Genomic DNA, 27,621 nt, shown 5'->3' on the forward strand with positions numbered 1-27,621 from the left:
CTCTCAACCTCTCGCCAACACTGCTAGTACTCCTCCCAAACCCACTGCGCTATGCTAGGTCTCTGGTTTATCAGCTCTTTCCCCCCCTCTCCCCTGATGATATACTAAAACTTGTCCATCCAAGCGGCCAACGACCTGCCCTCTCGATCCTATCCCCTCACCCTTTCTCCAATCCATTTCCAAAGACCTTCTTCTGTTCCTTCCGTATCTAAAACTCTTGAACGTGTCTCTAATCAACTGTTTCACTATTTCCTTCAGAACAACCTCCTTGACCCTCACCAATCCGCCTTTAAGGCTGGGCACTCTACTGAGACTGCTCTCCTTGCTGTCACGGAGACCCTCCACTTTGCTCGAGCTTCCTCCCTCTCCTGTGTTCTCATTCTTCTGGACCTGTCCACTGCATTTGACACAGTAAACCACCAGATCTGTCTCTCCACCCTCTCAGAACTGGGCATCTCTGTGATAAATCCATATTTAAAATGTGTAGACTGACCCTACTTAAATAACTTTCATGAAGATTCTTGATACTATTTAGACTTTTTAAACTGTAAGACTTTTTAACATCACATTAATTAACATGGCTTTATATGAAGACCATTGCTTTCCTGTGATGCATTTTGAAATGCATCTCCACTTTCATGTTTTGAGCTTTCATGTTATTGACACCTCAATTCAACTTTAAAATGTGTAGACTGACCCCACTTAAATAACTTCTATACATACGTTAATACTATTTTGACATTTAAAATTGCATGAATTTACATTGGTTCCAATGAAGAGCATACTTGCTATTGTCATTCTCAAAATGCTACTCCTCTTTCATCTTTTAAGCTTGATAGTCCAATCCAAGTTTAAATTGTATCCACTGCTACTGTATATTAAGATTTCCCAAGTTCCTGAAGAAACTAATGGCTCATGCGACTCGGTTCACATTGGGAGTGTATGTCATATTAGTGTACCATGTTTTCATGAGAGCACACCACCACAGTTATGTTATCCACCAATTGTTGGTTATGTAGAAACATTTTATAGGTGTTAAAATGTTTACAAACAGAAACTTAGTTTGATTCACACAGGACTTTTTCTACATACTTTTCTTACCACAATGTTTGGGACCAATCACCTCATATAAAGCAAACCTTTCAAAACCTCTTTGACCACCACAGTCCTACTGACTCACTCAAACTAAGACAAAAGGTGCCTTGTTTAAAAAAAGCCTCTATCACAGGACCATCTGTAAATGCCATGTAATGCATCCAGTGTGTGGGGGTGAACCTGGTGTTCTCCATTTTGTGTCTATAATGAGTGACTGCATGCTCCACTATGCCACCACTATAAGGGCCATGTGAAACTGGTTAATGCTTTAAATGACATGTGACCAGGCACACTGGGTTGAACCATGTGACAGAAGTCTGGCCATGTCAGCGCATACTGCCTACTACTGCCTCATACTACTGTTTACTAAAAGTATCTACTACATACCAACCATACTACATACTATTTAGACTGTTTAGTCAAATGTATGCAGTAAGTGACACATTTCAACATATTACACCTCATTCATACTGAGAAATTGTCATCTGTAGCTCCATCATGTTGTTCATAGTAATTGGTTCAGTTTCACTACTTTCTGCCTCCCTTACCTGTGCCATTGAATTGTGGGACTAACATCAGAAAGGACTTCCCGAAAAGTGAATTCATACTACATGGAAGCAAATCTCGTATGACACCCTGGTATTTTATACATACTCAATTTCGTTAAATGTTGCAAACTGCAAAACTTTCTTATCTTGCATACTGAAAACGGCTACTATATAGGTCGTAGTGTGAGCATTCTAACATGGCATGAGAGGGTTTGGAAGTTGATGTGCAAATTACAGGTTGTGAGAAGAAAAAGTTACATTATGAAGTGGTATTACATGATAATTTTATAGTAATAATAACTATTAAGTTAGGCTTGATTCGGATGTAGTGCAACACTGCCACAATGTACAATGTGGTATCAAGTAGGTAGTAATTATATAGAGCTTATTGTAACATGTAAGAGAGCCCACCTCTCATACTACCTACCATAGTCACATTGTCCATAATATTCTCCACAAGATGGCAGTCTTACGGTTTAAGACTGTACCCTTATCTAGTGTTACCTATTTCTTCATTGTTTATACAATATAGTTAGAGGGAGTTGTGTCATCAGTTAACGTGTGTGTGTGTGTGTGTGTGTGTGAGAGAGAGAGAGAGAGAGAGAGAGAGAGAGTGAGTGAGTGAGTGAACAGGAGTTTTCTCCACTGTATTTTATAAATGGGAGAGAGGGTCCAGTAGAAACCACCCAATAATCTGTATTTCATCCATTGGTAAAACCTTTGAGTGATATGTCATCCAGTCATAAAACATGTCTCTCTATTCTGTAACAAACATGACTGATAATAAGCTGTAGGTTACAAGCATTGAGTATGCTCCATGTGATACGGAAAGAGTAACATGCAACCCATTGGATCATTTAGTTTCAGTGCAGTTGGAACTTTCTCTCTCTGCTGTGAGATTTCCACGGGTGTTGCATAACCAAACAGAGTTGGAGCACCGTCAGGCTTCAAATTAAACTGGGTTTTCTTAAAACACAAATAACATGCCATGATTGGTAATAACGTCTAGTATTACTACATAATTTAAACCCTGATCAAATCGACATAAAAGTCCTTTGCAGTGATACAAAGTGGGTGGAAGGTGGGCACTCAAACCTAACCCATATTCAGGACATGCCAGAGGGTGGATTTCCCATGGTAGCTCCTGTTACACTTGACCCAGAGAGAGATCCAAAATTACCTCCTCTCCCCTCTTTTAATTGGCAGGAGAGAGAGAGAGAGAGAGCTCATCTAAGACTTTTTTATGTGGTTGTCTAGCTAACATACATCAGCCCTCAATTTTGCTTTTGGATTGCATTTTTGATTTACCTTTTTATTTTGTTCCCCCTGCCATCAAACCTCTTCCTCGCTGTGCGCAATAGCCTGGGAACGAGGTTACCTATGAGAAGATAATAGATGTCAGTTGTGGGGCCCCATAGTAAACAAATGGAGGTGCCACATTCAGTAAACATATGTGGTCAAAATGACACATGCATAATAGAAACACTCCTGAAGGCTAGGGTTCTTCTGACACTGACTCCGGCTTGGTGAACCTCAGATATAGTCGACTGAATACATTTATTTTCAGATAATTCTTATATTTGTTTCTTATTAAGGAAAAAGTAATGTACAGTACAAGTAATGTATACAGCACAGGTAATCTTAATTATTATGGGGACGCCCCTCAATTTAGGCTGGGTTGCTCATAGGAGTGCAGAGCACAAAGGAAACCTTGTAATTCTACTTGTGTGCTTGCTGTTGAGTGGATAGTACTGTTTAGTACTTTTTAGGTTTTGCTTCTGCTTATTTTACTCATTCCCGTAAAAAGTGAAATATACTCTTTAATTATGATTAAATATGCCTCCTGCATACATGTCTAAGTACAACAAGTTTTGTGCCTCTTCATAACCAAAGAAATAAGGAATTACTGTATTGTTTATGTTGACAGATGTTGTAAACATCTTTTTACAACATTTTTTTTACAAAAAAAGTAATGCTGCTTTCAGGGACTGTAACTAATTGGGCACAACAGATAAGTCATAGAAATCTAGTGCTATTATAGAAACCTAGTGCTATTATAGAAACCTAGTGCTATGTCAAATGCACTTTTTTCATTGATTATATTTTGTTGGTGACCCTCACTGCTACATCAATTAATTGTTTTCATAATAGGCTACAACCAGGAAGGTGTCGCCGCCAAACCCGGATAACATCAATCAGATAATGTGAGTTCTAACTGGGGCCACTGGACAAACTGTATTATCTTGGGGGCATCCCATCTCTTTCTACTTAACAAACTTTTTGGTGGAGGTTCGTCAAACTCCTCCCTTGAAAACATTGGCGATTCAGTTCCCACGCATTAGAGTAGTCGGATGTTGCAGCAGCTAGTCTACAGCAGAGGGACACATTTGCGACAGTGGTCGGTGCGCCAACTTCGTTCCATCACACAGCTAGCTACTAGCCTATAGTCCCCTCTGCTGCGCACGAGATCTGGAAGACGAACGAGGAGAAGGGAAGAGCTCATTCCGCCACAGTCATCCATGGCTCTGTGCAACGGAGATACCAAGGTCAGTATGCAGCCCACAATGGCCTACTTAACATTCGCAAAGTTAGCAACATATTCAGAATCTGTCGTTCTGTGTCGATTGTACTCCGATGGTAAATTAGTGTAGAGGCTCAGGCTCGAGGTCGGGACGTTGGGCACTGGCAATCCGTGGTTAACTACGGCCTGTGTGGCTAGCTAGTAGCTATGTTTGTGTGTGTGTACGTGTGTGTTTAGCATAGCGTGCTCCGCCGCTGGTGATGCCTGTTGCAATGTCTCGTATTTGCCAAACATCCACCGACAATGTCATTAGCTGAGTTTGCTACACTGGCACTGTTCTTGGCTGGCTAGCTAGCTACACATTTTGCTCGGCGCACATCCTAAGCCGGGATAGATGGCTAGATGGGTCGTAGCTGATCCAACCGCGTGGATTTCTAGTATTTCAAGCTGCATCGTGGCTCGTAGCTGCCGCGTTGTCGTCACAGCTGGATAGGGTAGCATCGAACTTTCTTTTCAGCAACAGTGTGCGTGAAATTGTGTTTAGCATTCACTTCATTCAGTGTTGCTGGTCATTGTGCAGATAAATTGATTGGCGAGCTATCTATGCAGATCAGAGTGTTTGTGCTGCATAGCATGGGCTAATGATAATTTCCATGAAGTAGCAGCTCGACCACGGACCAGACAACTCAAATGTACTTTTCCCTTATCTGCCAGACAGCCTGAACATCGTCACGCCGAACAAGCAAGGCGTGTTTGTAAATTTCCAGCTCATGATGTCTGCAGTTTTGTGCTTCTTCAGTCGGCGAGTCAGTGAGCAAATGCTTGTTTTTTTAATTGACGGAAGTACCAAGTTTCAGTAACCACGTGGGGGCATGCTGCTCCCTCTACTACTGCATAATTGCAGTATTTCTATTGAAAATCGAAAATTACATGCATGTGACATTAACATTTCGCTTAGACTCCTACATTGAGACGACGTCCATTACGGATATATTTTGCATATTGTTACAGGGCAACAATGGATATGGAAATATTAAAGCTCTAGGTCCTTTATTTTGGAACAACAGGGACATATTGGACCGCACTCAAAACGGACAGATGCTGTTTCATACCGCTCCAGACAGCCAGTTTGACAGGTGCCACAGGCACTTTTGATTTAAGCCTATGAAACGGACCCATTTAACTTTTTTATGAACAAAGAAAAGCCTGTGTTGGCTTCCATTTCATTCAATGAAATGATTCGAGAACATAATTAGGTGTGGTACCACCAATCTTGCAATTGCTTTTCTTGCTCCAAACTACAGATCTAGGATAAGATTACCGTAATTTTATGAAAAACATCTGACCCTGAGTGAGTGGGTGGGGGGGCGTTGACTGTATTTTTTTTTTAATTTGATTTTTAATATATTTTAATATAAATTGGAATCAGGCCAGGGCCTCTCTAGCACCTGTGTGTGACAGTTAGGCGTACTCTCCCTCATGTGATTCTACTAGTAAGGAACTGAATGAGTAGGTAACGTCTCATGCGTGCCCCCTTCTCAGTACTGGAGCTCACATGTCCTAAATTATGTTAAGTGCTTAATGAATCCCATTCCTCATGATAAGGTTTGAGGTAGAGGAATCTAATCACTCACAATTGCTATGGTTTGTCATTTGAGGCCTGCTTACGTGTGTGTCTGTGTGTGGTCTTCAGCTGGAGATCAGCACTGAACCGCAGAATGGTTCATGTGAGGGAGCAGTGGTGATTCTGGACGCTGGGGCTCAGTACGGCAAGGTGATTGACAGACGAATCAGAGAGCTCTTCGTCCGCTCAGAGATCCTCCCGCTAGAGACGCCAGCATTCGCCATTAGAGAACAGGGATTCAGGTGAGTTGATACAACATGATGATGCTATAACACACTAACAGTTGTGGTCATGGGGCAGTGGTTTTTGACAGAACCAACTGAGTGGCCAGGTCTGAAAATAAACCTTATCCTCCCTCTCATATCTCCTTTTCCTCAATGTTTCAGATCTGATGGAACCTGACAGGTGGAAGCAATATGGTGGAAGCCCATATAAGGCCAGGTATAGCCTAGCTATCATCATATTGCTTACACCTGGCTGTCCTTTGCTTGTAGGTCTGCTAACATTGGAGGGTTAGTGTCTGTCTAAGCCTGTGTATGAAGAATTCACCCCACCAAGCTAATGTCAGGGGAAACTGCTCTACTCAAGAAACCTATCAGAGCAGCAACATTTCCATTATTCCCACCCTCTCCTATCTTTTTGTTCTCTGTGAAGTCTGTTCAGCCTTCAGCCAGGAAATGGGTTCACCAGTGTCTAGACTGAGCTTGGTCTTTTTACTGTATTTGACCTTGAGAGGAGGGAGTCTGAGTTCACAAAGTGTTCTACACTACTCAAGTAAGGTCCCTCTTTGTCAGGAGTGTGAGTGAGGCGTTTTGGAGACAGTTTTCTTTTTCCATTACAGTTTGATTAATCATCACCTCTACCCTTACAAATACACACACTCCCTCCTATGGATTCTTTGGAGCTGTGAAGTGTTCTCCAGCATCTCTCCATGGCTCATACACACTTTCTCTTGAACATCCCTTTTGTGTGCCCCAGGGCAATCATCATCTCGGGTGGGCCTAACTCGGTGTATGCCGAGGATGCCCCTTGGTTTGACCCTGCCATATTCACCATTGGAAAGCCTGTCCTAGGGATCTGCTATGGCATGCAGGTAAAACACATACGCACACACTCTCAGTAACACTCCAAGGTTGCTATGTTTAACCATGATGGCATATTAATATTACTGTTTGTCTGTTTTGTCCTGTCTGCAGATGATGAATAAAGTTTTTGGTGGAACAGTACACAGGAAGAGTGTGAGGGAGGATGGGGTGTTCAACATTGGACTGGACAACTCCTGTTCCCTCTTCAGGTGGATTTGTCTATTGAACACGGGGGGGGGGGGGGGGGGTGGAACAATGCAGAAACAAGAACAAGTGTTTCTCATTGGTTTGTCCTAAAGCCATGTTGTGTATGTGAAATTCCACAAGTCGCATACTTTCCCTCGTCACCCAAACAATCCAGAAAATAAGAAACACACATGCACACTTTCACCACAGGCAATCCAAAAAAGATGTCTACAGTTTTCCACCTCTCAGACACACAGATAGATACACACACCCTTTAACCCCTGTGTATATTCCTGCTCTCAGAGGTCTTCAGAAGGAGGAGCTGGTGTTGTTGACTCATGGGGACAGCGTGGACAAAGTGGCCGATGGCTTCAAGGTGGTGGCGCAGTCAGGAAGCATTATTGCAGGTAAGTTGGGGCAGAGGGACCCTGGGCTGGGGATGAATATATAGTAAGATTACTCAACCCCTAAACATCTGTAGGAATTCACTTTTTCACTCAAAATAAATAATGTGAGACTGACACCAGTGTTCTCATAAATTGGGAATAATCAAATGAATAATTTATTATCGTTCATTCAATACTCAATTCAGTTCTAGTAAAATACAATCAACAAAAAGAAAAACTTGCAAGGAGAGAGCAACAACATACCCCAGGTGAAATAGAATAGTTGTGTACTGGAAGCCACAGCTCCCAAACTCTCTGATGAAAACTTGAACATTAATTTGTTATATACTGAAAAGACCTTGTAAAACATGTGCGTGGAGAGGACAGACAACTAGTCCTGTGACACTTGTATCTCACCCCGAGGCCATCGTTATCTCATGTTCTCGACCTAGATCACACAAGGCTCTACTACTTAATGACGCATTACACAGCCAGTATTAGTTGTTCCTGAGCACCCCCCCCCTAACTGTTTAAACCTTCTGTTACATACATTTTAAGACACAGTTGGTCGCAACAAAGTGTAAGAAATAATATCAATGTAAGTTCAATAAGAGGTCAAGTCAGACATCTCTTCACAGGACCAATTCCTGTGATTCAGATTCCTTCACATCTTAATGACTAGTGTTATGAAAACTATCTGACCATGTATCAGTGGTTAGAGCTCTGAGCTCTCCATCCCTCACCACTGCCCCCTGCTGTTCCCCCAGGTATTGCTAACGAGCAGAAGAAGCTTTACGGCACTCAATTTCACCCGGAAGTGGATCTGACTGAGCGGGGCATGGAGATGTTAAGTAATTTCCTGTTTGAGATCGCCGGCTGCACAAGTAACTTCACGATGCAGAACCGCCAACAGGACTGTATTTCTGAGATTCAACAGAAGGTGGCCAAGTCCAAAGTGCTGGTGAGCAAGCCGTATGTGTGTGAGCCAAACACTTAGATCCAGAACATACAGAGTCAGAGAGGTGTAAGGATCAGGGAGTTAAACTGAGCAATTAAAACACTCAAATTAAACCATACTCGCTAGTGAAACAAGGTGACTGTCTCCCTCTGCTCTCATAAAGTGGGTTCCTTCTCAAGGGAGAAACTGAGATTCAGACACAGGGAGAACTAGGTTTTATGATCAGACATGCTTTGCCCTACACCCTACTCTAATTCATACATTTTTATTTTGCAGTATATTGTGTGGATACATAGCTTTGTAGTAGGTTATAGCAACAACTCACTCAGAGATATGAAGATGATATTATCTGTAAAGAGACTGCTGACTAATATGACACCCTGATCACCATCAATGGCAACAACAGCACCGTTCACCAATAAAACCCTTGATTGCTGTTGATTGACATGCGTGTCCAATGGTGTTTGCTAGGTGCTGCTGAGTGGTGGGGTGGACTCCACAGTGTGCACGGCCCTGCTGAACAAAGCCTTGAACCAGGATCAGGTGATTGCAGTGCACATTGACAACGGCTTCATGAGGAAGAGGGAGAGCCAGAGTGTGGAGGAGGCCCTCACCAAACTGGGCATCAACCTCAAAGGTCAGGGGTCAAGGCTCAGATAGCCATATGTTGATTCAGGAAAAGTACAGTGTGAGAAGCAATGGTATCTTTTAAATCCTTCCCTCTTTTTCTCAACCCACTTCCTAATCTCTTTCTTTTCCCATCTCTTTCCCTCCAGTGGTGAACGCAGCGCACACCTTCTACAATGGCACGACGACCCTTCCCATCTCGGACGAGGACCGGACACCACGGAAACGCATTAGCAAGACCCTCAATATGACCACCAACCCTGAGGAGAAGAGGAAGATCATTGGAGACACCTTTGTAAAGGTGCGTCGGTCTATTTGTTTATCTAGACCGGTCTACCTGTGCAGCCACCATTACTGTTGTGATTGACTTCCTGCTGTGTGTGATTGGCAACTGCAGGTGGCCAATGAGGTGATAGGAGAGATGAACCTGAAGCCTGAGGAGGTGTTTCTAGCCCAGGGTACCCTGAGGCCAGACCTCATAGAGAGTGCCTCTTCTATTGCCAGCGGCAAAGCAGAGCTCATCAAAACACACCACAACGACACCGAACTTATACGCAAGCTACGAGACGAGGTATGTCAGGCCTGCACTTGAGCTCTAAATATGCCCTCAAATTTGAATTTGCAAGCATTTTTATCCCCAAGCATTTTTATCTCACCTGGAAACAGCCATTGTGTAGAAAAATGGTATAAGCCTCTGTCTCAAATGTCCACCAGGGAAAAGTAATCGAGCCACTGAAAGACTTCCATAAGGATGAGGTCAGAGCACTGGGGCGAGAGCTGGGCCTGCCAGAGGAGATTGTCTCTCGACATCCTTTCCCTGGTCAGTACCACAACACACACACACACATCATCCCACATGCTTGAGCAACACTGAAATACATGGACAACTTACCAGCTGCAATAGCCATGGTCAGGTGACGCTTCTCTCTGGCCTTTTCTGGAAGCGTGCTCCAGCATAATGTTCCCCCCTCTCCCTCCCTGTCTTTTGCAGGTCCTGGTCTGGCCATCAGGGTGATCTGTGCAGATGAGCCCTACATCTGTAAGGACTTTGCTGAAACCAACAACATACTCAAGATCATCACAGACTTCTCCGCGAGTGTCAAAAAGGTCAGAGGTCAATAGAGCTGTGCATGCTCCATTGAAAATATATAAATAACTGGATGAAGTGAACGACTGTCCAATGGGTTCCTATGAGAGATTGGATTGTCGCAGTGAAGCTAGGAATTGCAGTTAATGGGTGCTGCCATAGCGACATCTGATTGGTGCCACCAACCTTGGCACCAATGCAGGTGCGTTAAAAACAAAATGGTCCCAGGGAGAAGACTACATATAATGACCGAAATCGCAGTCCTAAACGGTCTTATTTGGCCGGATTCTATCATACAAAGTTTAACATGGGTTTCAATGGGGAAATATGCTTTTTGGCTCCAGGCACCTGCAGTTCTCCCCATGACCAGATGGTATAGCTGGCGTCAAAATCTCTAGGCAGGATTGCTCCCCTGGCGTGCAGGGAGGTGTTGGTCTTAGGACACTAGTAGGGTTACCAGAGTAAGGGTCAGTTAGTTCCACCACAACTTGAATAGGTTGAATAGGTCATGAGATATTTTGCATAGGAGTGCAATTCTATGCCTGCCTAGTAGAGTCGTGCATCGGGTTGGGTATCCGCGGTCCCTGTTATCCCTCTAAATAAACAATTTGCCGGTAAATGTTTGGCAGTATGAAAACCCGGGGGTTGAGTTGCAGTCTAAATCAAGCATGTCGCAGGTCGGGTTCGGTTTTAATGATTATGTTGCCTTGAAATTCATTGTTCATCATTGTAACACTCTTTTTCTCCCCAGCCCCATACGTTACTGCAGAGAGTGAAGTCATGTATATCAGATGAAGAGGAGGAGAAGCTCTTGCAGATCACCAGCCTTCATTCACTTAATGCCTTCCTGCTGCCAATCAAAACTGTTGGCGTCCAGGTAAACACAGCCTTAATGTTAGCCTTTATTCAGGAGAGGTTGGCCACATTTTTTTAAAAATCCTTCTTTTAGTATTGTGCCTCCCTATGGCCCCTGGTCTGAGCATTGATTACTTTATCTTATGATGACTGATGGATAGATGATTCACTTACTTAAACAAATGTATTTGTTGTAAGTCGCTTTGGATAAAGGTGTCTGCTAAATGCCGTAAATGTAACATTTACTGGACACTTCTGTTTCTCTCTGAATGACGGAAATGGGCCTGTTATGAGGCTAACATAACCTTTGGTATTGCTGATTGTAGGTCTACTCACTGTAGCACAGACAGAACACTATGTCCCTCATTCTCCCTGTTTGTTTCTCACTGTTTTATTCCAGTAGCTATGTGGTCTACCACACCCATCCTGATGCAGTCTGTACATCTGTCTGTCTCTCTCTCTCTCTCTCTCTCTCTCTCTCTCTCTCTCTCTCTCTCTCTCTCTCTGACAGTGTGTGGGATAGCTAATGTTAGACTGTGGTCTGGGTTCTGGCGTCAGGACTTGCATGGCCCTCCCTGCTATTCATTCACACAAAGAGCATTCTATCAAAATAACTAAATGTCTCTGCTACTACCAGGATTGAGTCAATGCCTCTTTGGATAACCTCAGCAGGCAGTGTTTCCCCTAACTTTACTTGTATCCACCTTGGAATTTAGGGGATCATTGGTTGATGTGAATGGGTTGTGGCTTTAGATTGTTTATTTGTTTGTAGAGTGCTGTTCTAGCAGTCTAGCACCCACCTGTTAAAACCAGACAGTGATGCTGTGATGGTAGGTGTGGCTCTCTCAAACTTCCTGCTTGAAGCCACAGAGAGCTAAATTAACCATAAAGCCTAGACCTGAAGGCTGGAGGGACATCAGACAGGAGGAGGGTAGACACACAAGGCACTTTTATTTCCTCTTTTGGGTGGGAGTAGAGGGAAATCACAGAATACGATGACCCAACAGGCAACAGCTCTAACATGTTCTCTGTTCCTACCTCTCTCTGCAGGGTGACTGCCGGTCATATAGTTATGTGTGTGGCATCACCAGTAAAGAGGCACCACACTGGGAATCCCTAATGTTCCTGGCCAGACTCATCCCTCGCATGTGCCACACCATTAACAGGTACCCCACACACACACGCATACACGCATATGCCACAACATCAACACACACTGACTTTTGTCCCTCTCTTCCTCCAGAGTTGTGTATGTATTCGGACCCCATGTGAAGGAGCCTCCAACAGACATCACCCCCACCTTCCTGACCACAGGTGTACTCAGCACCCTCCGACAGGCTGACTTTGTTGCCCACTCTATCCTCAGAGAATCTGGTAAGGGTGTGTTTGCGTTTGTGTATATTGGAAGCAATCTTTCAACAGGCAATATTCTATGACCCCTGTCCCTCCCTCTCCCCCTCCCTCCAGGCTACTCTGGTAAGATCAGTCAGATGCCGGTCATCCTGACCCCTCTGCACTTTGACCGTGACCCCCAGCAGAAGCAGCCATCCTGCCGGCGCTCCGTGGTCGTCAGGACCTTCATCACCAGTGACTTCATGACCGGGATACCTGCCACGCCTGGCAACCACATCCCAGAGGAGGTAAGGTGTAATGTAGCTGCTTCCCAGGATGAGATTAAGTGGATTTGATGGACATTATATCAGCAAATGAAAAGACAGATATAGGAAGTATACTGTATGTTCCAATCATCTACATATATATATATATATATATATATATATATATATATATATATATATATATATATATATATATATACACACACACACACACACACACATACCCCTCTCTCTCATACCTCAGGTGGTGCTGAAGATGGTGAATGAGATCAAGAAGATCCCAGGCATCTCCAGAGTGATGTTTGACCTGACCTCCAAACCACCAGGCACCACGGAGTGGGAGTAGAGAGAGAGAGAGCAAGCGAAAGAGAGAGAAGAGAGAGGGAGAGATAAAAGAGAGAGAGAGAGAGCAAGCGAAAGAGAGAGAAGAGAGGGAGAGAGAGGGAGAGAAAGAAAAAAAGAAAAAAAAAGAGGAGTAGAGGGGAGAGAGAGGCAGAGGGTGAGAGAGACAAACACACACTCCATCTCCTCCTTCCTCCCTTTCCCTCTCCTATACCTCCACACTCTCATGGCCTGCTCCCCTCCCTATTCACCCCTTCTCCTCCCCAATCCCCCCACGACACCCCTCTTTAGAACATTCCCGTGAAAGGCAGGCAGTACTGTGACCAGCACACACCTGAACCTGCTACTCTCCATCACTTTTTGGGGCTGTGGTTGTATTATTATTATTATTTTCTGGATACATGCGTGAATGCATTTTCTTTGACATATTTTGGGTGTGGGTGCTGCTTCCTGTTTTGAAGCCAGCTATTAAAGGTGAAAGGTCAAATGTTAGAAGGTTCAGGAAGTGGATTGAGTACACAGCGTGCCTCCGATTGCAGCATGAGACGAACAAAGCAAGAAAGCTAACAAACAAACGACATGGTGGAAAAGGAAGAACCGAAAACAAGCCAGTGGTTTAACGTGTCATCCATTGCTTTTTGCATTTTTTGTCTCACCTTTGTTTTTTATACTGCGGTAGTTCAGACTTTTCTTTGTCCCAGGGCAACTTTTACCCATCCGTTTCTGTTCCACCAGTATACTGTGCAAAGAGGCAGGGGCTGCCTGTCCAAAGTAATTCAGCAGAGAAATGTGACCAATTTAATACTTTTCAACTTTTTCTTTTTGCCAAATGTAGATAAGCTGTGGTTAGGGTTATTTGGGGTTTCAGCCCTTTTGACGATCCACACAAAGCAAAACATGATGGTCAATGCCTGCAGCGGTCAACAGAAAATGTAGTTAGTTAAAAGCTAGTTAATGATCACAGATGTGTAACTGTGCAGGAGGCCCCCAAAATGTGGGGTGTCCTTTTATTGTGCCTGTTCTCTTCCTGTCTCTTTTGTTTTGTTTTTTAATGTGAGCTGATCTGGACTCTCATCTCCTGAATAGGGGAATATACTTTTTTTTTTTTTCATGCTGCAATATGCTTTTTAAGAGAAATAAGAAGACAAGTGAACTGACTTAAGAATAAACATGAAATTACTAGTGTAGAGTTGATAACCATTGTTGTATGAATTTCCTATTTGTTGTCATCTTCATTATCATTTGGCAGTTCCTACATTGTGTAGGACCAACTATTGCACATACTATTTTTTTTTATGCATAAGCCATGGTGCTTTCCTGACATAGGGATAGTCATCCTGACATAGGGATAGTCATCCTGACATAGGGATAGTCATCCTGACATAGGGATAGTCATCCTGACATAGGGATAGTCATTCTCTCTAGTTCAAATATTCTGGAAATGATCTCCATCACAAATAATCCCCCTCTAGTATCAAAGGGCAATTTTAAGACTTTCATTGGTGGCCATCTTGACTGTTTAGACTACTTTAGAACTCCTGAAAGGCATTCCCAGACATTAATATGGATAACTACAAACATTCAATAATTCAGAACTGTCAGCTAGAATTCAGAATCCCCCCTACACACACACACGTCATTTTGCTGTGTGATTTAATCAATCTCATGCCTCTGTATTTATTGTCTGTGTACCTCTCATCCTCACAATCTTATTTCCTCTAATGACAAAAAATACCCAATGCAAAATGAATCTGTTCCTTAATTGCAACTACTGTTGTTAGTGTCTCCCTCTGTGTTGCCTTTTACCTGTGTATTTTATGATACATATGTCTACTTGGAAAACAATGGCTAAAAATTAATGTACATTTAATTTGTGGATTTTACTGCAATATTGAAATAAGATTAATTTGTGCTATTCTGTCATGTTATTTTCTGTTTCAATCATTTAAAAATGATTGATGCTCATTATCCTTAGTAACGTGCCTCAAAGCCACCGCATGCAGTTTCAACTATGAAATTTGTATAATGAAATGAGCTTCAATAAAGAAGTCCATGTTGAAATACTGCCCCCACTCTTTTCTGGAAACTATTTAAAGTATGTTCGACTAGATTGTTTGTGCCACTCACATTAATTACGTTAATTATTCAACTTCTCAAATATCTTTCTTTATCTTTACTCTACTGCAACGCACTATTGGCCGGTCTCCTCGCCTCCACCATCAGGCCTCTGCAGCTCATCCAGAACGCTGCCACCCGTCTGGTGTTCAATCTCCCCAAATGCTCCCATGTCACTCCCCTCCTCCGCACCCTTCACCGGCTCCCGGTAGCAGCTCGCATCAGATTCAAGACCCTGGTGCTAGCCTACCGGGCGGCAAAGGGAACAGCCCCTCCCTACTTGCAAGCAATGGTCAGCCCCCAAACCCCTGCCCGATCACTCCGCTCTTCCACCTCTACGTGGATGCAGCAGCCGCATTACTCGGTCACGGCTTTTCACTGTCCTGGCGCCCCGCTGGTGGAACGAGCTTCCCACTGCTGTCATGACTGCGCAGCCACTACCAATCTTCCGCCGTAGATTGAAGACCATCTCTTCAGGCTACTATCTTAACGGTCCCTCCGAAAGACCTCCTCACCCCCACTACCCCCCAGTACAAGTTTCTCTCCTCTTAATAAAAAAAAAAAAAACACACAAAAACAAATTCGTTCTTCTAGCATTGTCACTGCCTATGGCCCCTGGTCCGAGCATTGATTACTTTATCTTATGATGACTGATGGATGGATGATTCACTTACTTAAACAAATGTATTTGTTGTAAATCGCTTTGGATAAAGGCGTCTGCTAAATGCCATACATGTAAATGTACTCTTTCAATCGTATCTTTATTTTGATCATTTAAAGATGCGTTACTGAACGTTGCTAATTCTTTACATCAAATTTTCACTTAAGCGTTGACTGTATGGTTTATGAGCACTCTATCTCTCACTGTAATTGTTTCTAAATATCCAGCCTACCACTGTCTATCCTGGAATGCGTGACTGAGACGCGCGCGCGCCAAATTGGAGAAATCTATTTGGCGCGCTTCCAGTCACAAGAATGACTGTCAGACATATCACGTGCATCTGGAAAAAAACACAAGTTCAGTGACCTCCATACACGCTATTTTTTTCATACATTAGAAAGCACATGTACATGAATCAACTCAGTCACAACCTAGAGAACTACCACTTAAGTCTCACATGTGAATTTATTTTTAGAGGCCTACTTTATGAAGAGATAGTCATTCTTGTCTTTTGATTTGTATTAAGAAACATGGCATGTGAAATTAAAACATGAATCCATCAACCACTGTAGTGTGAACAGAGGGTTAATTCGAGTAAGCATCTGTTACTAACTCTTTGCTAGTGATCCTGTCCCATGGGTGCCTCGATCTCTATGTCCGGGGTTCAGGTGTTCGACTCCGTTGATTAAGGGACAAGTGGCGACAAGCTCAGACTCAAAACAACACTACTGGCCCAGAGGACGCTGTAGAATTAGATACAGTATCTATGCTGTTATTGAGTGACATACGACGCCAACATCCCGTGATCACTCATGCGTAATGCCAGTGCAAGTCGCCACACGCAACTGCCAATTAACTCGAGGCCCGTGGCGCTTTGTGTTATGTCGTTAACCTGAATTCTGCTAATTAGAATATACTGACCGTATTCGGAGTGATGTGTATATTTAATGTTACCAAAGAGCTTTAATGATCTATATTTCGGTTCATTTCAGGGTGGGGGGATGGGGTAGGGAATCTATCATCTTTCCATAATCTAAATGTGAAATACTGTTTGACAGTTGTAGTTGACTCCTTCATTTCCCACACAGGCCAGACAAACACATTGGTCATAATTTGCACGTCCTCAAAACAGGGCCGAGTTTTGGTAGCCTGTAAACTGAGATGAGAGGCGAGGCTGCTGACCACTCTGAACTTTAGAGACAGGACTCTAAAGAACTAACAATCCATGTTATGGATGGTTACGTAGTTTGAAACATATTTCATAGCAACAAACAATGGGTAAATCAGTATATCTTGGGTGTATCTTATGATACGGTAAAATTTAGGCTACTAACCTCATTAGGCATTTATAAGTTACACAGTATTCTTCGAGAATCAATTGCTATATGGTGCAGACAGTTTTTCTTATGCAACGTTCTCCCGGGAATTGATGTAGGCACCTGTTACTGATACCTGTTCTTTCAGTGTCTGTCATCGTGAGCTCCAGTACTTTTGCTACACATTTAGGCTGTAACATGAATATTACAGGATTATATAATACAAATTGCTTGTTTTGGGTATTATGCGCATTACTAAACTTTTACGCGTCCGTTTTGGCGGAGTCTAGCTGCAAACTGAAGGCCAAATTTAACCTGAGCGGATACAAGAACGTGGAGAAGAAAAAGGTGATCGTAGGAGGGATGTTTCCCGTTCACCAGCGCATCGCCTCCTCCAACACTAACACCTCGTCGGTGCCCGTGTCCTCGGGATGTGAGGGGTGAGTTTGGAGCTTTTTGGTGATTTACGCGTAGCCTATTCGGAATCCTCAAATTATATATCTTTTTCAGATTTAGGTTTGTGTTATGCTTAATTAGTACAATTACTTCACTGAAGATTGCAAAGGATCTAAACATTTTGACATATCCTCTAATATACATCCTAGCCTAATTAGTGATCTCTGTCGTCCTCCCGTGGCAGTTAAATGTAACGACACAGATGACATTAGAGCAATGTTTACGTTTACATTTTACATTTAAGTCATTTAGCAAACTTACAATAAGTACATTTGTCTAAGGAAGTGAATCAACGATACAACAGTCATCGTAAGTAAAACCTTCGATAAGAACAAGTGGCATCGGCAGTCACAGTGCTAGAAAGTGCGAGAAAGGAATAATTATTATTATTACTATTTATTTAAGGAGGAGGATTTCCAACCAGGTCATAGGCCTACTAGTAGTCACCTTTGGCTCTCCTGCATCCTGCTACAAATACTTAATCTGCCTCATCTATTTTCATTAGCAATTTGACTATCCATGATATGATAACCTTTCAACCTCAAATGTTTTGACATTTTACTCAGTGTGAGAAACAACAGATTTGATCATGACAACCTACAGTATAAACATCACCATCATCTCTCCCTACTTATCATTCTGCTTCCAGGTTTAACTACCGGACATTCCGCTGGACTCAAACAATGCTCTTTGCCATCGAAGAGATAAACAAACGGACAGACCTCCTGCCCCATACAGAGCTGGGTTATGTGATCTATGACTCTTGTTTCACCATCTCCAAGGCGGTGGAGGGGACCCTCACCTACCTGACAGGGCAGGATGAGGCAGTCCCCAACTACCGCTGTGGCTCAGGGGCGCCCCTTGCCGCTCTGGTGGGGGCAGGAGGGTCAGATCTGTCCATCGCCACAGCCAGGATACTAGGGCTGTACCACTTCCCACAGGTAGAGCACTGTGTGTGTGTGTGTGTGTGTGTGTATGTGTGTGTATGTTTTTCTGTGTGTGTGTGTGTGTGTGTGTGTGTGTGTGTGTGTGTGTGTGTGTGTGTGTGTGTGTGTGTGTGTGTGAATGCTTGACAAAATCCCAAACATTAGACAATTTTGGACATCCCGCCAGAAAATGAATGGTTTTGACCGATTGGAACTTCACCGACAAGTGCTTAATATCGCATCTTCTTTTTTAAAGGGTATCTTTTGGATTGGGGCAGTTCCACTTTTGCATATTTGTTTAGTTTTTATTGGATAGAGACAGTAGAGAAAGACAGGGTATGGGCCAGATTCGAACCCATGCTGACATGGGCATATGTGTGCACTGTAGGCAGTGGGGCTAGACCACTGGACCACCCCAGGCATATTCTATATCACATATTCTTATTTCACCCATGTGTGCCGACAGCGGACCCAGAGAAGTCTCTTCTACCTCTCGTTGTAGAAATAAATCAAATGCTATATAATACATCGACTGTATTCAGCAAGAGCAAACTATGAATTTCTAATGATGAATCAGAACCAGCCAACTCCAAACGGTGAAAGCCCTCTTTAGCAGATATAGTTATATGGGTCAATGTGACGCAAATGTGTTCAGAGCCGGTAGTCACAATATTGGTGGCCTGAAAGAGGTGATCATAAACTTTTTTTTAATGCTGGTGTCTGGTGATTGAGACTGCGTATGCGATGGGCACAGTGGATGTCAGATCTGTCCATCACCACAGCACACATATTGGTCAAACTTCCTCCCAGCACCTATGTGCAGACTCTCTCCCCCTTCGTCATCCCCCTCTCCTCTACTCTACTCTCTATAGGTGGGTTACTCATCTTCGTGCTCTGTTTTGGAGAATAAGTTCCAGTTCCCTACGTTTCTGAGGACCATCCCCAGTGATGTTCACCAGTCGGAGGCCATGGCTCGCCTGGTGCTGCACTTCGGCTGGACCTGGGTGGGCACCATCGCAGCTGACGATGACTATGGGAAGTATGGCATCAAGGCCTTTAAGGAGCAGGTGGAGGAGGAAGGAGTCTGTATCTCCTTCTCAGAGACACTGCCCAAGGTGAGAGGTTTCTAGCCAGTCAAACGGGGTGACTGATTTTCAGAATTTTTAATTTTTGCATTCTCTCTATATCTCATCTCTTCATTGCTCTCATTCTTTTGCTCTTTTCATCCATATATCACAAAAATTACTTTTAATTATGCCATCAATCGTCTGTTCGGACATCTAAGAATTGGAGCAGCAGAGAAGCAATGGAGGGTTAGGAGCTGCGTGACTGCCAAGACACCACAGACTGGGACATTTTTAAGACTGCTTCCAACAGCCTGGACGAATACACAGAGTCTGTGACGTCATACATCAGCTTCTGTGAGGACAGATGTATTCCAACACACACCAGGGTGAGTTACAACAATGGCAAGCCCTGGTTCACAGCAAGACTCAAACAGCTTCATTTGGAGAAGGAGAGGGCTTTCAGGAATGGAGACAAAGAAAGGTTTAGACTGGCTAAGTACACGTTTGGCAAGGAGATTAAGGAGGCCAAACGACAGTACTCAAAGAAGCTAGAACAACAGTTTGCAGCCAACGACTCCTCGTCAGTCTGGAAAGGCCTTCGAGTGATCACAGACTGCAAAACCAAATCCCCCCACTCTATGGATGACTTTAGACTTGCAAACGACCTGAATAACTTCTACTGTAGATTCGACAGACAATGGAGCAGTCCTGACTCTGACCCACACAACCAACCCTCCCCCACAGCTATCACACCTCTTCTTCCCAGCCTGGACAGAGACACTACCCCCCCCCCCCCCCCCCCTACACAATGGACCCAGACAGCCCCCCCCCCCCCCCCCATCGCACCTCTCTCCATCCAGGAGAGAGACGTCAACAAACTGTTAAAGAAACAGAACCCCCGCAAGGCAGCTGGACCAGACGCTGTCTCCCCCTCCACACTGAAGCACTGTGCAGACCAGCTGTCTCCACGGACATCTTTAACACTTCACTGGTTGAATACATGGTACCAGCCTGCTTCAAAACATCCACCATCATCCCAGTTCCCAAAAAGCAGAGGATCACAGGCCTTAACGACTACAGACCAGTCGCCCTGACCTCTGTGGTAATGAAGACCTTTGAGCGCCTCGTGCTCACCCACCTGAAGGCCATCACCAACCCCCTCCTTGACCCACTGCAGTTTGCCTATAGATCCAACAGGTCTGTAGACGTCGCAGTCAACATGGGACTTCACTTCATCCTCCAGCACCTAGACTCCCCCGGCACCTACGCCAGGATCCTGTTTGTGGACTTCAGCTCTGCATTTAACACTATCGCCCCAGCTCTCCTACAGGACAAGCTGTCCCAGCTGAGCGGCCTGAGTCCACCTGCAGGTGGATCACTGACTTCCTGACAGACAGGAAGCAGCAGGTACGGCTAGGCAAGCTTGTCTCGGAGCCCCGGACCATCAGCACCCTAGCCCCACAAGGCTGTGTACTCTCTCCTCTACTCTTCTCCCTCTACACCAACAGCTGCACCTCTAGCCACCCTTCTGTCAAACTCCTGAAGTTTGCGGATGACACAACCCTCATTGGATTAATCTCCAATGGTGATGAGTCCGCCTACAGAGAGGAAGTTGACAGCCTGGCTTCTTGGTGCAGCCAGAACTACTTGGAGCTGAACGCCCTAAAAACTGTAGACATGGTAGTAGACTTCAGGAGATGCCCAGCCCCAACTGCCCCCCTCACCATGTGTGACTCCCCAGTTAACACTGTGGAGTCATTCAGATTCCTGGGGACAATAATTTCAAAGGACCTCAGGTGGGCGGAGAACATCACCTCCACCATCAAGAAGGCCCAGCAGACGATGTTCTTCCTGCGGCAGCTGAAGAAATTAAACATGCCGCAGAAAGTGATGGCCGAGTTCTACACAGCCATCATTGAGTCCATCCTCTGCTCATCAATCACCGTCTGGTTCGCTGCCTCCACTGCCAAGGACAAAGGCAGACTGCAGCGGATCATTCGGTCAGCCGAGAAGATCATCGGCTGCAACCTGCCATCTCTCCTGGACCTGTTCCACTCCAGGACCAGTAAGAGAGCAGGAAAGATCATCTCTGATCCTTCCCATCCTGGTCACAACCTCTTCCAGAGACTTCCATCCAGCAAAAGGTTCCGGTCAATCAAGACTAAAACCTTGCGCCACCTGAACAGTTTCTTCCCCATGGCAGTGGGGCTCACAAACAAGCCCCCTGCCTCTCACTGACTCTGCGACTTCCACCCCCCCCCACCCTGTCGCACTGACAGTGCAATTTATAATTATTTAACATTATTCTAATTTATAGTGTACATGCCCCACAACCATTTCACAGTTTCTAGCCTCATTGCCACTTAGTCTCACACAGCCTACAAGATTTATTGTTCTCCTGCTCTTTTTTGTAAATTTGTAAATTTGTTATTGCTATTTTGTTAATATTTTGCTATTTTGTAAATTTCTTGTCAATGTTTTCTATTTGTTTTTTATGTCCATGCACCAACCTCACCAAGTCAATTTCCTGTATGTGCAAATATACTTGGCCAAATAAAAGAATTCTCATTCTGATTCTGATTCTGTTCCACTCTCTTCCCCACAGGTGAGCTCTCCGGAGGACATCCAGCGTATCGTGGACACAGTGGTTGAGTCTACAGCTAAGATCATAGTAGTGTTTTCCTCTGACGTGGACCTGAGTCCCCTGGTCCATGAGCTGCTCCGTCACAATGTCACCAACCGCACGTGGGTGGCTAGTGAGGCCTGGGTCACCTCCGCTCTCATCAACCAACCTGAGGTGAGGGCTCACTCAGGGCTCATTAAGAGATCAAGGATGTCATAACTAAGTTATCAAAAGGTTTATATTAATGGCAGATGAGATCAGTGCTGATGTTGCATTGGGTGTTGATTGTGATGGGTTGTTTAATCTCTGCAGGTGAGCTCAGTGCTGGGCGGTACTCTGGGCTTTGGACTGCGGCGTGCTGAGATCCCTGGCCTCCAGCGCTATTTGCTGGACCTCGACCCCTATGCTGACCCGCTAACTGAGGAGTTCTGGGAGACAGTGTGTAACCACTAATAACACTAATCAGTTTGTGTAATAGAACTCCTCTGGTTTAGCTGTACTTCTGTTGACGCAATATGCCTGTTCATAGCTGTATAATAACCATACATGGTAAATAGTGGGCAAAGTCAGTGTTGTATGCTTGTGTGTTCTGTACAGGTGTTTAACTGCACACTGGACTACGGGCGGGCACTGAGGCAGGTGAGAGAGAGGGCGAGGGTAGCAGGGGGGCAAGGGGGCAATGCTACCCTCTCCAGGGTGATGAAAGGGGTGCCTGAGGGGCTGTGTACGGGACGAGAGGCTCTGGAGCAGCTCAACAATACTTACTCAGATGTGACCCAGCTACGCCTCACCTACAGGTAGACAATCCCTACTACTGAAGGTGTTGGCAATTATGTCACTGCCAGTGTGATGTAAACTGTTTTAGGTGATACTAAAGATGATGATGATGCTGATATGTGTCCTTAGTGTGTATAAAGCGGTGTACACTGTGGCCCATGCGCTGCATAACCTGGAACACTGTGAGCCTGGCCAGGGCCCCTTCAACAAGAACAGCTGTGCTGATATCACCAACTTTGAACCCTGGCAGGTCAGTCAGTCAGTCAGTGTGTGTGTGTGTGTGTGTGTGTGTGTGTGTGTGTGTGTGTGTGTTTATATATGTGTGTGTGTGTGTGTGTGTGTGTGTGTGTGTGTGTGTGTGTGTGTGTATATATGTGTGTCTACTACAGATGAGGTGGTCAAAATAGGTAAAAGAAAAAGAGAGAGGGTTCTATTACAATCTTCCCTGTGTTTAGCATAGTTGTTACACTGATGCATACTCTAAACTGGTATACTCCTGTTTCTCCTGTAGTTGATGTACTATCTGAAGAACGTGCAGTTTGACATCCCACAAACGGGCGAGTCCATATTCTTCACGAATGGTGATGTGGACGCCCTTTATGACATCCTTAACTGGCAGGTCAGAGGTGACGGGGATATGTCGTATGTCTTAATCGGCCACTATAACAGCACAGCACCCCCAGAGGCCAGGATGACCATCAACAATGGCTCCATCGTGTGGAACAATGATGACCTGGAGGTCAGTGAGAAACAGTGATTGTGTGTGTGTGTGTGTGTGTGTCTTTGAGTCTATGAGTGTGTGTTTGTCTCTATTCTCTGGTTATGATGGCTTGACTCCCTCCCTTCCCTCCCATCCCAGGTGCCACGCTCAGTGTGCAGTGAGAGTTGCCAGCCTGGCACCAGGAAGGGCATCCGTCAGGGCGAGCCCATCTGCTGCTTCGACTGCATCCCCTGTGCCGATGGAGAAATCAGCAACACCACAAGTAACAGCCATCAGTCATCTGGGGGATCATTTGTTTTTCAATGAATGTTTGTCAATAATAATCACAGGACAAAATAAGATATTCAACAGTAATAAAAGACACAAGAAATAAGCAAATGAAAAGGAACGGGGCAGGTATGCAAAGATATTCACTCTTTTGAATAAGTGAGCCATGGCTGATGCATAAGCAATAACTCCTTTACCATAGCAAATAAGGGCACATGTTTGTAAGAATATATTAGGTGAGAATAGCTGACCATTGATTTAAACTATAAGTAAACATAGTGATTAGGACCTGTGCAGTGAAATACCGTTATTAATAGCAATTTCTGTATGTTTACTCAATTCAAACTCTTAGCTCTTGTGAGTTGGTTTCAATTGACTTGTCTCAATCCATATTTGTTGTCTTTGATATCAAATAATTTGAGGAGGCATTTTTCCCTTCTTCTTCTACAAAATGTTTAGATGCAAGGGAGTGTATCCAGTGTAGTGAAGACTACTGGTCCAACGTGGCTCGTAACGCCTGTGTCCACAAGACCATTGAGTTCCTGGCCTTTAGCGAGCCTCTTGGGATAACTCTCATAGTAATATCGGCCTTTGGAGCACTGGTCACCTTGGCAGTAGGGGTAAGGCACTCCAACACACACGCATACACACACACATGTGGTGGAATTCTAAGTTAAAATACTTTGAAATAAAATGTCAAAGACTAGAGCTGATGGTTTATTTAGAGACTTTTATTACAAGTAACAAAAGTCTAGGTGGTTCGCAAAGCATCTCCCTTCTTTCTCCCAAATACATCATGTTTATACATGATAAATTTAGGTTCCATCCCCCATATGCAAATCATTTACACTTCCTAGCTGTTCGCCACCAATATAATTCACCCGGTTCTTATACCTCGTCACGGCCTGGTTTCCCCTCCCATTTCTAAAGATAGTTCTCGGGTTGCTACAATATTGGTGGTGAGCTCATCGTTATTATCACAAGAATATTAGTACTGTGGTTCTAGTGATTGGTATCGATGAACCTCCCTTCACCTACCGACCGCCCTGTTATCAGTGTCTCCATAAATCGTCACTCCCTCTATCCCTTATCCTGTTTTCTCATGGAGTATGTGTATCTGGTTTCCATAACTCACTTTTGGCTTCTTTGTCCTGTCCCACATGGAATATCCACAATTGGTTAACATTACATCACCCCCTGCACTGGTCAACACTAGTAAGAGTTAAACCATAAGAGATGGTTGTTAACACACACAAATAAACAAGCACACGGATGAGGATGTCTTAGTATAAGGGTTTATGTCTGAATCCATGTGAGAGGTTCCTAGTTCCCTGTCGGTCAAACACACACACACACACACACACACACACACACACACACACACACACACACACACACACACACACACACACGGCTTGTATGTGCATTTACTTGTATGTGCATCAGCTAGACCCACATATGGGCAATATGTGTCCATATCATTTTGTCCAAAAGTAGTGTACTTCATGGGGAATTAGGGTGTCACTTGAGATTTGCATTGTTCTAGGTTGTATTCCTGGCCCACATTGGCACTCCCCTGGTGCGGGCCAATGATGCAGTGCTGAGTTTCTCCCTGCTCTTCTCCCTGGTGGTAACCTTCCTGTGCTCCATCGTCTTCCTGGGAGAGCCCCAGCACTGGAGCTGTATGACCAGCCAAGTGGCCCTCGCCCTGGGATTTGCCCTCTGTCTCTCTTCCATCATGGGTGAGGAGGGCCAATTAAATACTAGCTCTCTTTGTCTTTAACTTTCTCTTTATGTCTGTGTTTCTCTCTGTCTCTCTCTCAATCACTGTCACCCTTAACAACCATCTCTTATAATGACCAGTGTTGATGTTGTGTTGCTCTAGGTAAGGCAGCAGTTCTCATGCTGAGAGCCAGGGCTCTGAAAGCAGCCAGGACCAAGGCCAAGTTAGCAGCGAAAGCTGCAGCACAAGCCGCCGCTGCCGCCGCCGCCGCCGCCGAGGCCAGCCCTGATGTCATCGTAACCAGTGGCAACAACAACCACAGCATAGCAAACAACCCTGATACGGATACCCTCCATCCCGCCCACCAGAGGGTGCTAGCTGCCATAGCAACGCTAACACAGGCAAAGATCTTATCGTACCATAGCCTATTAGTGAAGACCCAGTACAATACTATTTATACTATTATAAAAAAGCCTATACTGTGTATTGATACCCTGTATACAAGAGCTGGTAGCATTTAGTTTGAAGCACCAGCCCTCTAATGAAATAGTTGCATAGTTTAATAAATATGTACATCACCTTGCAGATGCACAGTGAAATAAGGCACTGTAGACCATGATTTTTTGTGAATGTGTGAGAGCTACAGGGGGTCTCGTGCCCTAACCAACAAGTAATGTCTCTTGGTTCTCCAGGTGGTAGCATGTACAGTTTGGCTCATCATCCTCCCACCGCACCCCGTCAAGAACACGGCAGCACAGAACATCAAGATCATCCTGGAGTGTGACGAGGGTTCCATAGTCTTCATCTGCTGCATCTTCGCCTATGACATCTTATTGGCGCTGCTGGCATTTGTCTTCGCCTTCATGGCCCGCAAACTGGAGGACCACTTCAGGTAGCTAACCAACCTAGCAATTAGCTGGCTGATTCTTGGGCTAGCAGCACATAGGCTTACTGTAAACTTTCACTTAAAACACACTTGTTTGGGTTTAACATGTTGTTTGTTTGTGATTCCAGTGAGGCAAAGTGCATGACGTTTGGCATGCTGGTTTTCTTCATCGTCTGGATCTCGTTCGTCCCCGCCTACCTTAGCACGCGTGGCAAGTTCATGGTGGCAGTCCAGATCTTCGCCATCCTGGCGTCCAGCTTTGGTCTGCTGGCATGCATCTTCCTGCCCAAGTGCTACATCCTGCTGGTGAAGCCTGAACAGAACACACAGGAGATGATGCGGCCACGTTCCAAACCGTGTGATGGGCCTGGCACTGGCACCTCTGCCTCGCTGACCACCACGGCCACTGAGAGTAATGCTACGACAGTGTCAACAGTGACACTTGATGAATAAGTTTGGGAAGGGACACACACACACACACACACACACACACACACACACACACACACACACACACACACACACACACACACACACACACACACACACACTTAAGGACTCACATATTTTATCCTTGTCTACTATGTACCAATGGGAATAACCATGAGTTCTCAGGGAGTAGTTACAACTAAGAATCCTCATCCTCAGCTACAAGGCATATAGAGGTCTACAGGTTTTACAAGGAACTTAGAAAGAAAATGTAAAATTCTATCTTTTCTTATTTTAGTATGTTAAAATGAGTATTTTAATATTTAGTATTTTAGTATGTTAAAATAATAATGAAGCATCTTCACAATAGACATTTTCAAAATTGCTGTTGTGGTGTAGCATGGTAGTAGGAAATATGTATTTGCAAGTTAAGATGTGAGATGTCTCAGAAATAGTGGAATAAAATACATATTATAAAACGTATAAAAACATATTATGTGCTTCAAAATGTTGGCAAAAAACTTTATCTCTGTACTGTGAATTTATTTAATTTTGATTAGCTTAAATATCATCTATGTATAGGCTTTAATCTAATGTAAACTAATCTGTACTGTGAATGTTTGTATACAAAGTAATATGTATAGGCCTAGGGTAACCACTGTAAATGTCTTTATGGGAAATAAAGATTTGTTTACATTCATTCATGTCCATTATTATTACA

At 44.2% G+C, this 27,621-nt stretch overlaps 2 protein-coding genes across 3 annotated transcripts; both read left to right on the plus strand.

Annotated features, from left to right (window-relative positions):
• The first annotated feature begins 3,790 nt into the window (after positions 1-3,790).
• gmps (guanine monophosphate synthase) lies at positions 3,791-14,994 on the plus strand. 2 transcript variants are annotated; one of them, XM_083695665.1, is made up of 17 exons: positions 3,791-4,189; positions 5,858-6,030; positions 6,767-6,881; positions 6,985-7,082; positions 7,363-7,466; positions 8,213-8,406; positions 8,875-9,040; positions 9,180-9,331; positions 9,428-9,601; positions 9,745-9,850; positions 10,022-10,137; positions 10,869-10,994; positions 12,023-12,138; positions 12,216-12,346; positions 12,440-12,612; positions 12,836-12,945; positions 12,986-14,994. In XM_083695665.1, the coding sequence occupies exons 1-16, from the start codon at positions 4,163-4,165 to the stop codon at positions 12,935-12,937; spliced, it is 2,073 nt and encodes a 690-aa protein (XP_083551791.1). In that variant the 5' UTR covers positions 3,791-4,162; the 3' UTR covers positions 12,938-12,945; positions 12,986-14,994. The 2 variants fall into 2 exon arrangements, with proteins under 2 accessions (XP_083551791.1, XP_083551790.1); XM_083695664.1 differs by having other exon boundaries at positions 12,836-14,994.
• Positions 14,995-17,223: 2,229 nt separating this feature from the next.
• On the plus strand, positions 17,224-26,924 carry vmn2r1 (vomeronasal 2, receptor 1; the record flags this gene model as incomplete). The annotated part of the gene is made up of 14 exons (XM_083694636.1): positions 17,224-17,465; positions 18,131-18,422; positions 19,280-19,522; positions 22,080-22,271; positions 22,410-22,535; positions 22,695-22,894; positions 23,004-23,124; positions 23,386-23,613; positions 23,734-23,857; positions 24,322-24,482; positions 25,409-25,604; positions 25,748-25,986; positions 26,278-26,477; positions 26,600-26,924. 14 exons carry the CDS (start codon positions 17,224-17,226, stop codon positions 26,922-26,924), a joined length of 2,889 nt encoding a protein of 962 aa, XP_083550762.1.
• Positions 26,925-27,621: the final 697 nt, after the last annotated feature.

The sequence above is a fragment of the Argentina silus genome (assembly GCF_951799395.1).
Source record: "Argentina silus genome assembly, chromosome: X".
Taxonomy (NCBI): Eukaryota; Metazoa; Chordata; class Actinopteri; order Argentiniformes; family Argentinidae; genus Argentina; species Argentina silus.